General features: G+C 38.8%; 1 protein-coding gene across 5 annotated transcripts; it reads left to right on the top strand.

Annotated features, from left to right (window-relative positions):
- Positions 1-1,412: 1,412 nt before the first annotated feature.
- Positions 1,413-8,499, top strand: zgc:91890 (solute carrier family 52, riboflavin transporter, member 3-B). Of its 5 annotated transcripts, XM_005944152.3 has the most exons (5): positions 1,942-2,755; positions 2,843-2,915; positions 5,442-6,495; positions 6,600-6,723; positions 7,278-8,499. In XM_005944152.3, exons 3-5 carry the CDS (start codon positions 5,480-5,482, stop codon positions 7,488-7,490), a joined length of 1,353 nt encoding a protein of 450 aa, XP_005944214.1. In that variant the 5' UTR covers positions 1,942-2,755; positions 2,843-2,915; positions 5,442-5,479; the 3' UTR covers positions 7,491-8,499. The 5 variants fall into 5 exon arrangements, with proteins under 5 accessions (XP_005944215.1, XP_042068711.1, XP_005944214.1 ...); XM_005944153.2 differs by lacking the exons at positions 1,942-2,755; positions 2,843-2,915 and adding an exon at positions 1,413-1,517; XM_042212777.1 differs by lacking the exons at positions 2,843-2,915; positions 7,278-8,499 and adding an exon at positions 7,127-7,270 and having other exon boundaries at positions 1,937-2,755.
- Positions 8,500-12,176: the final 3,677 nt, after the last annotated feature.

Below are 12,176 nucleotides of genomic sequence, written 5' to 3' on the forward strand. Positions count from 1 at the left end.
CGCATAGGTTGAAAACAGAAGTTAGTAAGTCTTGGTGTTAACTACAAACAGTGTTGGGGAGTAATAGAATGCATGTACCGGTGTTACGTATTTAAAATACAAAATATGAGTAACTGTATTTCGCTACAGTTACCATTTAAAAAGGTGATAATTAGAATACAGTTACTCTGTTGAAATAAATTGATTACACAGCGGCCTTTTCCTGTTTCATATGTTTGGCTATTCCTTCAATCCAAACAAAACACGCAATAAGAGGCTCTAATGTAAGCGTCCTGTTAATGTTGGTGGCGTTAGTTACACAATGGACCCGAAGCCAGGACAACAGAGCCAGCAGTGCACGGGCAGGAATTCATTTCTTACTTGGAAATTCTGACATCACTTCACATTTAAAGAAGAAAGGGATGGGCGAGAACTGACCATGCAATGCAACCAAGCTGCTCTCAGCGTCAAAAGACTCCACCTCCAACCTAAAGAAATATCTGGAAGTAAGTTATTTTTAAAAAAACTAATGTTAGCCTAAGCCTACTGCAACTACCTTGTTTTAGTTGTGCTAGCTACCTGGGAGATGTGCCACTAAAGTATCTTCGAATTACTATTGCTGTGTGATTTATTACTATTACTGAAGGCTACTCGCCACCGCCACTTCTTTTGTCCTCCACTTGTCCAGGTTCTACAATTTTTTTTCAAGGACACCCTTCACACCATGCCAATATATATCACGTTTTCAGCTAACAGCCATTTGGGAATCATCTCGTTGGTGCAAAACTGCTATTTTATGACTGTCAGCTGTTGTCATGTCTGGCATTTTTCACAGATTCTAAAGAAATGGTGACATGTTATATATTTTTGGACAGGCAAACAGAGAAGAAATTTAAGGTACAGGAGAGATTTTCTTATGTAGAATTATCATGTATCAAAAGTAATTTGTTTCATATAACAGTCATCAAATTACAAAGAATTTTGTTTTTCAGGAAAGGAGCATATAATACCAGTCAGTGCTGAGGTGGGTGCAAGGACACTCAAATGAAAAGCCATCCAGTGACGTTAGTAGTCAGCAGGGGTCATTCATTTGAGCTGGAATTTGCGCTGAACAAAAGCAAGACTGACCCCAACGAACCAGCCAGTCAGAAAGCTGTCCAAAGTCATCTTCTGGTTGGCTAGACTGCCAGAATTTACTCTACCCAATTTGGGAAAAACCTTCATGTTGCTGTAATAATGCCATAGAAGATTTTATACAGGTTTTTATATGACATATAAATTGCCTTTTCCACCCCTTTCTCTATAGTTTCTTTTCTCCGTGTGTACCTTTTCCTGTTATCCAACTGTTTCTACTGCTAAGAACTTTGGTTCCCAAACTGAACCCCTGGCTCAGCCCTCCTCAGTGGTCACATGACACAGATTACAAAGCCCACATCTCACTGTGCATTCATACTCTATAGACAGTATATCAGAAGGAGACTGCGCTGTTACACGTCTGAGCGACCTTCATTATAACTGACTCTGCTTCCCACAAGCAGGTAGGTGGTTCCCTTTGTAATTCAGAATGATAAACAGCTATAAAGTGATTAATGGAAAGCACTTTCTGTCTTTAGTTTTTAGTGTATTTGATTTATGTGAAAGGTTAGTAGATGAAGAGATTATTGTTACTAATAATCTGCATTTTAGAAATACAGGAAAAATTCTTTCATTTTTAATAAACAAATAAGGCTTTTCAGCATAGCAGCTTTCCCACAAAGTTGCGTCTGCAGCTGCTAATCTAAGACTTGCTGATAGTTCTTTGGAGTTCATATAATCCCTGACATAACTGTATTTAAATTAGATGTTAAAGATGTGGATGATTTCTTTTTCCTTACGTTGATTTTTTTTTTTTTTGTATCAGGTGTATGTGTTACATAGTCTGTAGCTCCAACCTACTCACTTTTGATTTGTCATTTGATTTATTTATGTATTTTTTTTTCATTTAATTTTGTGTAAAATAAATGAACCAAATAAAGACAATGATAAAGATAGTGATATTAATATTGCAATGCAGTAGTGGAACACTACTTCATTTGGCCCGTTCCTATTTTAGCAGTCTTTCCATATATTCAAATTATATATGCCAAGAGTGAAGGTTTTGGCTGCTAAAGTGCCATGTCATGCTGAACTTGACAAACTGGTCTGCTTAGATGAATCACTGCATCTACACCATCTAATCCATAGTCATACAGTGAAAGCATTAGAAATTAGAGAGCAGAAGAATGAAGCCCCAGCTGCATGGAGTTAACTGTATACTATAAACTATAACTCTACTGACTGTGAATCCAAAGGCAGCCGTAACCTTCCTACTCACTCTGCTGCCTGTGTGTTTAAAGGAGGGGAGACCATAAAGTCCCAAGCTGGTTGGAGGAGGAAACAGGAAAGGGAGGAGTTCTTATTGACACCTCCCCCTCCACCGGCTCTCTTTTCCTAAGCTCCCTGAAACACAGAGCGAGCACATGGCTGCCTGGTTTTGAAACCGACCTCACTCATGGTGGTAGAGGACATGTGCGCCTGTGCAGTCCCTCCCCTGGCAAGTGCAGCAGAAAAACGGAAGCAGAATGCAAGCCTGTATGTGCGTGTAGAGAGGTTAGAAAAGGGGAGGGCATAAAAACACACACACACACACATTTGCGGCAGATGTAACAAAAAAAAAAGTCGAATCAGCCAAGAGTGAAGGTTTTTGGAAGGAGAGAAGCCAGGGGAGAGTGGTTTCTTGTTCCTTGTTCTGAAACAGGTAGGATGATTGATTTTGTGTACTTACAGCAGCATAGAAATGATGTATGACGGAAGTAAGGGTGATTGAATTGCCTGGTTATCTTAGATCCTAAAGCCTCAAGTCTTTCAGTCCATCTGTTCTGTGCTGTAGTCCATCTGCTTCCCTCCAGCATTAAAAGGTAACAGAAATGAAAAAAAAATGTATATAAAAATGGTTACAAAAGGCACCAGATAATTAAGTTTAGATTGCAGATCAAGATTAGGAAGATCAGGAAGTTACATCAAGGTAACCTGACGTAACAGCCAGAGATTCTTACTCGTTCCTGATTCACATGACATATAATCTTGTGTATTTTAGAAGTTTGACACAATATATTGCGTTTGTGTTATATAGCCAACCCTAAACGTAAAACATGCTTATATCTTTAATTGTTCATAGTCATTATCAAGACTTACATTATTTTTAAAGTTACTTAACAATGATTTCTTTTTGATAAATATGTTTATGTCAGAACCACATGGTGTTTTTATGGGAGCACCGTGTCAGTGTGCGAAAGGTCAGGCATCCATTTCTAGACTGCACATGTGAGAAGGATGGAAGAAGCTTAGAAAGACAAATGCTGTGAAGGTCAATGGCTCCTACTTGAAACAGTGACTTTAAAAAAGTGTAATCAAATGGCAAATTAAGCTGTAATGATGCATGATTTCATTTAAGTGGGTGAACAGGATAGTAACACAGTATATGACGGCATATTGAAATCCCCAAAAAACAGGGATTCCAGATTAGGGGTTAGTGATTAGAACCTCCATGGGCTTGCCAAGTAGAAGTAGAGTAAGTAAAGTTTATTTAAATAGTGCTGTTCAAGAACAAAGATCACAAGACACTTTACAATATAAAATAAGATACAATGACTAAAATGTTAGTAATATATAAAGATAAATAAGACCAAGCCTACACAGTGCGTCTCAAACGTTTTAAGGGTATCATCCATGTACAAAGGTCTTGGGCCAGATTTACTAAATGGGCAAAAACAGGGTGTAAGCGCAATCCCAAATAGTGCTTATAGGTGTGTTTAGTTTTACAGATGATTTAGAAAAGAGGCGCATTTCTTAAACAAAGGAATTGTCAGCTCATTTCAATATCAAACCAAATGCAACAGGATGAGTTGCAGAAATATCAGCTGCCACTTCTTGCATGCAATTTTGTCACTGCTTTATGTTTGTACTTTTTTTTCTTTTTGCCACATTTGCAACACATCTCAACACCATAATAACTCTGGTCTCTTTAGTCCAAAGGAACCAAGCTCTATAACTTGGGAACCACAAACAGTTTCCTTTTGTCTTGAACTTAGACCTGGATACCAACAACAACCATTGAACAGCTGAACTCAGAGACCTGGTAGTTATGGGTATAGTTGTTCACTAACACAGAGAGGCATCTGATCATGAAAAACTCTCAAAAGTCAAAGGACTAACGAATCACAATAATCGAGGCGTGATTAAATACAGGCATGTAAATTCAATTCCATTTCAGATATTTAAGATGGGCAATGTTCTGCAGATGATAAAAACAAGTTTGTACAAGACAACCAACCTGCTAATCATAACTGAATGTCCGATGAAGTTACACCCAGATTTCTTACAGTTGGGCGAACTGACGATGAAGTGGATCCAAGATTGTCAGATAACATGAGAACATAGCTGTCAGGGAGATAGAGAAGTGTTCTCTTTGGTATTCTCTTTGCCCACAGCCCTTCCAATTTTTTTGCTTACAAGCAGACAGTTTGACCAAGATGTCATAAAAGATTCTTCTAACATGTGACCCTTATTACAGCAAAATTGCAGAGTATTAAGGCCTTGCCAGGAAAAATTGTTTTTTTTTAAATCAATTTGAAATCTTTTGGATTTGAAATGGGAAGTCCATGCACAAAAACTCTTGAACGCATTGCTACTGAAGCAATAAAGAGAAATATAAAGCTTTATCAACCTGGTTGGATATCAGAGACCTAGAGGATATCAGAGGATGGTTGAAAATAATTCACAAGATTCTCAAGGTTATTTCTGCTTAAGGGGACAGTATTAACTTATGACACCAATATTCTATGTGCTGTTTCCATAGAAGAACTCATCTATTAACTTTTGTGTCGAAACAATGAAATAAAGATGATGAAAAAGCTCATTGTCCTTTTGCTGTTGTTTAGTTATGCCACCTTATCTGAAGGCTTTGTTTCAGAAAGAATTTTTTTTTTACTTGTTTTTTCGAAATCTATCAGAAAAAGACTTCCATGGAGTATTATTTCTTTTCATATACTATTTGGCTCAGGAATTGATATATTGGTATGAAATATAGTGCACAAATTCATGTTCCCTACAAGATAACTTTAGAAACTGTTCAAAAGTAAATGTTACCCTAAATCACGATGAACATGACTAACATCATACATGCTGAACATCAGTGACAACCTTTGCTCAAAGCTCCACTGTAATCAACCTCTACCGATGAAGCCTCTTAAACTAATTGCAGTTAAAAAAGATACACTCTACAACTCACTTCATTGAAGCTCATTTGTACATAAATGCAATAAAGCAATAATCCATCAAATGCATGCAAAATACACATAAACATTTCTTTGCCTGAAGGTTTAATGACTGTTCTTTTAAATGCCACTAATCAGTCGCGCTTATGCTGTGTCTCTATGTTTCAGATTCTGTAGGTCTTCATTTGCTCACTTCTGCTTGCATCATGTCGCTGCTGACTCACGTGCTGGCGTGTCTGTTTGGAATGGGCTCCTGGGTGGCCATCAATGGGATGTGGGTGGAGCTCCCCTTGATCGTAAATGATATCCCAGAGCACTGGTTGCTGCCCTCCTACCTCACAGTCCTCATCCAAATGGCCAACATAGGCCCTCTCTTCATCACGCTGATGCACCGCTTCCGCCCAGGGGTGCTCGATGAGCGGCCGGTCATCTACGGCATTGTAGGATTGGGCATCGTTGCTACATTCCTTCTGGCTTTCCTTTGGAAGCATACAGTGACCTTCGGAAACTCTGTGCATAGTGTTCCACTGCTGACATTGAGTTTCCTGCTATCTGTGGTGGACTGCACCTCATCTGTTACCTTTCTTCCTTTCATGATGCGGCTGCGTCCACAATATCTCACAACGTATTTTGCAGGTGAGGGCCTCAGTGGTCTCGTGCCTGCAGTGGTGGCACTTATTCAAGGCGTTGGTGTAGTTCATTGTGAAAATGCCACTTTATCTAATAATTCCAACATAACTGACAATGGAATGCTACAGGCCATCTACCAGCCTGCTAAATTCTCTGCACAGGTCTTCTTCATATTCCTTAGTGTAATGATGGTCGTGTGTCTGGTCGCTTTCCTCCTACTCAATCACCACCCAGCTGTGGCTCGTGAGAGAAAAAGCGAACGGTACTTCAGTGGGGAACTTGATCGTGAGAAGAAAGAACAAGGCCTATCTCTGAATGCCCAGACACCAGAGCAAAAGCCCATGATCAGCCCCTCGGAGGCTGGCAAGAGGGAACCTAGGAGTTCTTTTGGGAGGGGGACATATAGTATCTTTGAGGTGGTCTTTATCTTTGTAGTGTTGGCTTGGGTCAATGCTCTGACCAATGCAGTGCTGCCTTCAGTGCAGTCCTACTCATGTATGCCTTACGGGAACAAGGCTTACCATCTAGCTGCCACCATGGGAGCTGTTGCTAACCCTGTGGCTTGCTTCATTGCCATGTTCATACCAATAAGGTGAGCTATAGAAAAACTACAATAATTATAAAATACTAATCAAGACCATAGATCCAAGAAATAAGTTCTAAGTCACCAATAGCTTGTAAATCTTTTCTGTCCAGGTCTCTTGTCTTCATGGGAGTTTTGACCATTTTTGGGACTGGATTTGGAGCCTACATTATGGGCATGGCTGTTCTAAGTCCCTGTCCTTTGCTGGTCCACAGTACCTCTGGAACTGTAGTCATAGTAAGACTCTTTATTTTCTTGCATGTACTTACTGTGTACACAGAATAAAATTTCAGACTTCATGCTCTATCTTGCATCTTATAAAAGCATGAAGCCACCACCCATTTGCAATACTCACTTAGCATTTATGAGATTTCCTGTGATTAAGGTGTGTAGTGTGACTGACAGGTTTTACAATATAATGTTAAGTCAGCTTAGTCTCATCTACTTGATGCTGTCATGGAAGAGCTGTGAAAGTCCATTGAATGAGTCAATGAGTCAAACATTCAAAAAGAGTACATTGTTTTTGTGCACAGGCAACTATGCCTCCACTTTGCTGTCAGATGTGCCTTTCCTAATACACTTTTTCGGAGCAAAAGTACTTAATACTAAAATGGTGTTAACTGCTAAAATACTTTTTCAGGCACCAAACTGAATAAGAAACCAAGCGGCTACGCACTGAATGCTACTAAGCTAACCAAGCTCCAACCAGGATCTTCTGAGCTCCTACTTATTACTTACAGCAGTAAGAGTAAGTCATTCAATGCACAATTCTAATAAGTTCTCTGTTGCAGGTGCTGGCCTGGATACTCTTTGTCCTCACCCTGTCTTATGTCAAAGTCATCATTGGGGTGATCCTGAGGGATGAAGGCCACAGTGCCCTCGTGTGGTGTGGAGCTGTAGTGCAGCTGGGTTCAATGCTTGGTGCTCTAACCATGTTTCCACTTGTTGGTTTCTATCAGTTTTTTAAATCGGGTGATGCTTGCAACACTAAGTGTCCAACATAGATGTAAAATGTGTCTAAGTTCAACTCTGCTGTACGGAACTCTAGCATTAATTGCACTTGTTTTAGTAGAACTGCACTTATTCCAACTTGTTGTAAGAGAGCTGGCAAGTTATAGATGAAAATCCACCACAGTATCACTCCGTGTTTTTTTACCTAAGTTCTGTTTGTAAATTTCATATACTTTATCAGTAGTTAATGATGTATGAAGTACACATACACCCAGTGCTTAGCAAATTATTTGGACCACCTCTCATAAAAACAAGAAAACACAAATAATTTCACAAAGTTTGAATTCACACTTTTATACCCAAATCTGAACGGACAAACTGGACCTTATCTGAGAAGTCAGAATCAAGCACAACATTCAACCACTAAAACAAACTTTTCTGTTCAGTAATACAAGTAAATGAGTATAATTTGTCATTTTAATTTTGAAAAATAATTGAAAGACAAGCTTTATTTTTATTTATTTATTTTTTGTGAAACACAAAATCTGAAAAGTCTACTTGCAAAAATTGATGCAGTCTCTTTAATTCATTAAAGAAACATAAAATAATGATTTTGGTAATTACCAGTATTATTAATATAGAGCTGCTGTGGCACAAACCTTACATTGGATGGTGATCTAATAAATTTGTTAAGCACTATATCCATCTATAGTGTCTCAGACTACAAAAAGACCAAACTAAATAGTGTTCTGCCACTGAATATATCAATATAATATATAAAACCTTGTCGGTTCAAAAGGTCAAAGCTATTTTACTTGAAGTTTGAACATCATGTCAGATGATGATGTTCAACATGTACTTTATTGATTTTGCTTTATAAGAAGTTATGGTACTGTCGCCTTTAAAATGTGCCTTAATTCTATAAAATGACCTGGGCATTTTGGGGGATAGACTACTGTGTTGTTTAAATAAAACTACAATGTGCTTTGTATATGTTACTGAAGTGGAGAAACTGTTGAACAATACCAAATAAAACATTTGTTTAATTACTGTCTAAAAAAATTGCAAATTTGCATGTTGTTTTATCCAGAAAATTGCTTCTTCTTTTTGTAATTCATCCCTACACTGAGCTCTATACATACATTTTATTCATCCTCTGAACTATTTAGCCAAGGGTTGGTTGCAGGCAGTAAGAACCCTGGACCAGCCACCAGTCCTTAACAGGACTAAGGCAAGAAAATTAAACATTCAGGCTAATTTGCATCTTAGGCAAATTTTGAGAGGCAAAATAATGTAAAATTAATGAGGTGGACACAGAATATCATATGTATCAGTGGATTTTTGATTATGCCACCTACTGTTGCAGCACATCCCACAGGTACTCTATTAGTTTGAGATCTGGTAGCTGTGGAGTACATTTGCATACCTTAAAGTTAATATCATGTTCAAGAAACATCATTGAATGAGTTCTGGTGCATTATTCTACTGAAAGTGGCCATCAGAGGATGTGATCATAAAGGAATGGACAATCCTGAGCAGCAATACTCAGTTTGTTTAAACGACACTCAACTTGGGCGCCTTAATACCAGCTTTCTTCCAATCCAAGGCCTCAACATTACATCACCACCACCTAAACCACTGGTACAAGGCACAATGGATCCAGGCTTTCATGTTGTTTGATCGAAATTATGACCCCATCCTCCATAATGTGACAGCAGATATCTAAACTCATCAGACCAGGCGATGTTTTTCCAAACTTCACTTCTCCACTGACTGTTTGACTCAACTGACTGAAGTGTCTCCTGATGTGGGTTTTCTGCTGCTGTTGCCCATATGCTTCAATGTTGTACATGTTGCACATTCAGAGATGCTCTTCTGTATTCTGTTATAATGATTGGTTAAATAAATTGCTGTCAGTTCAAAGCAGTCTGGCCATTTTTTTGCAGGAAACTGCCAATAACTCTGTAAAGCATAGAGATGGTTGTTCAGGAAAATCCCAGCAGTTTCTAAAATACTCAGACCAATACTCAGACTCAGAAAAGCACATCTGGCACCAGCAACAGATGCCATGTTCAAAGTTTAAATTATTTTTACTAGCTAAAAAACCTCTCAATGGTTTGGCCAAACAATACTTTGCTGAGTTGCTCACCGTTTACAACCGAGTTAGACCCCTCAGTTAATCACGTGCAGATCTTTTAACTGTTCCTAGTTATTGTAGTCCTGTTCTTTGGAACAAGCTGTCTGCAGCCCTGAGATAAATTATATCTATTCATAAATTTACTGTATTTTTCGGACCATAAGGCACACTGTCAATGAATGGGTCTGTTTTCATACATAAGGCGTACAAACTTTTGTTTTGTTTTATTATATTTTACTTTTATCACTAACTCAAAGTGTTATAAACCTCCCCTTCTGACTGCGCTGAGGCACTGAGCTTCTGCCATGTCATTGGTTTATTAGATACAACATCAACTAGCACTTGAACCTGGTGTAGCAGCTATACCTAATGAAGTGGCCAATGATGTAAAAGACTACATTCATAACAGGAAAGAAAAAAATATCATCAACAGATCGACAGTTGGCAGCACTGATGTACTCCACAGGTCACGTGTTTAAATGCAAATCACATGAATTTTGTTTTATGAAAGCTAAAAGGTAATGCCTTCACATTGGTCTGCTAAACACTGAAAAATAGCTGGCTTAAAGAAAAAAAAAGACAATATTTTTAGGCCAATTAGCTGCCTATTTATAGTTGTAATTTACCAAAAACTCTTTGATCTGAATCTTACATATCTATGTAATTCACAAAATCACCACTAGATGTCGCTTTTTGATTAAAAAAAAATATCGCCAAGAACTTCTCATAGCTGCAGTCAAGGCTTAACATTTAAATTGCTGTGGTCTGATTTGAGGGTGTGAGCTCTAAAAAGAACTCTCGGTGTCGCTTTATTGAACCTCAGCTGGTGAATGGGGCACTGACCCAAGATCCTCTGTGGTTAAATTGGATAAATTAAGCAAACCTAAATTAGCACTGAGATGTTCAGACATTCACCTGTGCTGAAATACTGATTCTGCCTAGATATTGGGGTTTCCCCCCCAAAAAATATATTTTATATATATATATATATATATATATATATATATATATATATATGAATCAACATCAGTTACTATTCAGCAGTATGCATCTCCCCCAGCTTATTAGAGTCAAGCTGCATCATATGCTCGTCACATTAAATCTGGAGAGAATGTCTTATACATGTAGGTGGATGCGAGAATGTGTGTGCGTGCGTTGTTTTGCGTGTGCATTGCACACGTGTGTTTGTCCTTCCTCTATTCCACATAGACAAACAGGAATGAGGAACTCATGGCCAGTCAGAGGCTGATTCAGATCCCAGTGGCTCTCCGGAGAACATCTGGGGTCATCATCTCCTGCTGTCTCATACTTCACCTGCTCTCCTTATCGCTTCCTGTAGTTTCTGTGACTTATGGCGTGCAGAGTTTAAAAGCTGCACAACGGTTTGGAATCATCTCAACAACAGCTTACTGTCTGAAAACGGAGAAGCATTTTTTGATGCACTTTTTCTGAAACTGTGTAATGATCCAAATGAGCCAAAGAACAATGCATTGAGATTAAGATAAGACTTCAGATCAGAAAGCCTGCTCTATATGACTGTGGGTGGGGTGAGAAGGGGGAAGCATGATTTAGGCAACATAATAAGCAAAAGTGTAAGAGTGCAGCCTTTCTTATCTTCGTCTCTCTCTCTCTCTTTCCTTTAAATATTGTGATATCTCCGTTTCCCCCAAGCTCCTTGTCTTCCTCGATTCTTGCATATGGCAGACTTTGTGACAGTAATTTAAATTTAAAACACATGAGGGGAAATCCTAGCCCGCGCTGCTCTTTAATGGGCCGTCATGGGATTGGAGTATGCAGAGAATGATTGAATTTTGTGAGAAGGCCAGGAACGATCAAGTCTCGCCTGACGTTATGCAATCGACCATTCCCCTCTCACAACGCGACGTCTGGTAAAACCTAGCAGGAGGAAAAGGGAGGAGGGGGTTGGATAAGGGTTGGAAACCTCAACGTCTAGACCAAAAAAGAGAAAAACATTTTTTCTTCTAAACGACTCAAGACTTCATAAAAGAGAAACTTGGCTATCATACACACACACACACACACACACACACACACACACACACACACACACACACACACACACACACACATGTATATTTATATATATATATATATATGTATAAAGCCAAACAAGATGTGATGGGCCACATCAAAAGCAGAGATGGATTGCTTTCAATGGTTGTAAATGAGTCTTTTTACACTGTAATGCATGACATCCTATATTTCCTGACAGATGGAAACATGTGGATCCCATACAAAGCCTGCCACACTGTTTTATTTATATGATTGTGTCATGTCTGTTTTCTGCCTTTCTCTCCTCACCTGCTTGGTTCACTTTGACAATGTCAAGGCAGAAATTCAACAGACTCTGAGGCACTGATATTGCTGCACTGTCCAAGCTTTCACACCCTCTGAGTAAGATTAAACCCCTGCTATATATCCTCTCAGTGAAGCAGGAGAGGCTACCTTTCCCGTTAAGTCCATTATATTCAAATAGGCGGGGCCTTTTCTTTCTTTATCTTTTTCTTTTTTCTTCTACGCAAACAAGACAAAGTAATCAAAAGTTAAAAGCAAACACTCAAGGAGGCACTTAGCAAAAAAG

This window comes from Haplochromis burtoni, unplaced genomic scaffold, assembly GCF_018398535.1.
Source record: "Haplochromis burtoni strain Fernald_Lab_line unplaced genomic scaffold, NCSU_Asbu1 Contig_392, whole genome shotgun sequence".
NCBI classification, from domain to species: domain Eukaryota; kingdom Metazoa; phylum Chordata; class Actinopteri; order Cichliformes; family Cichlidae; genus Haplochromis; species Haplochromis burtoni.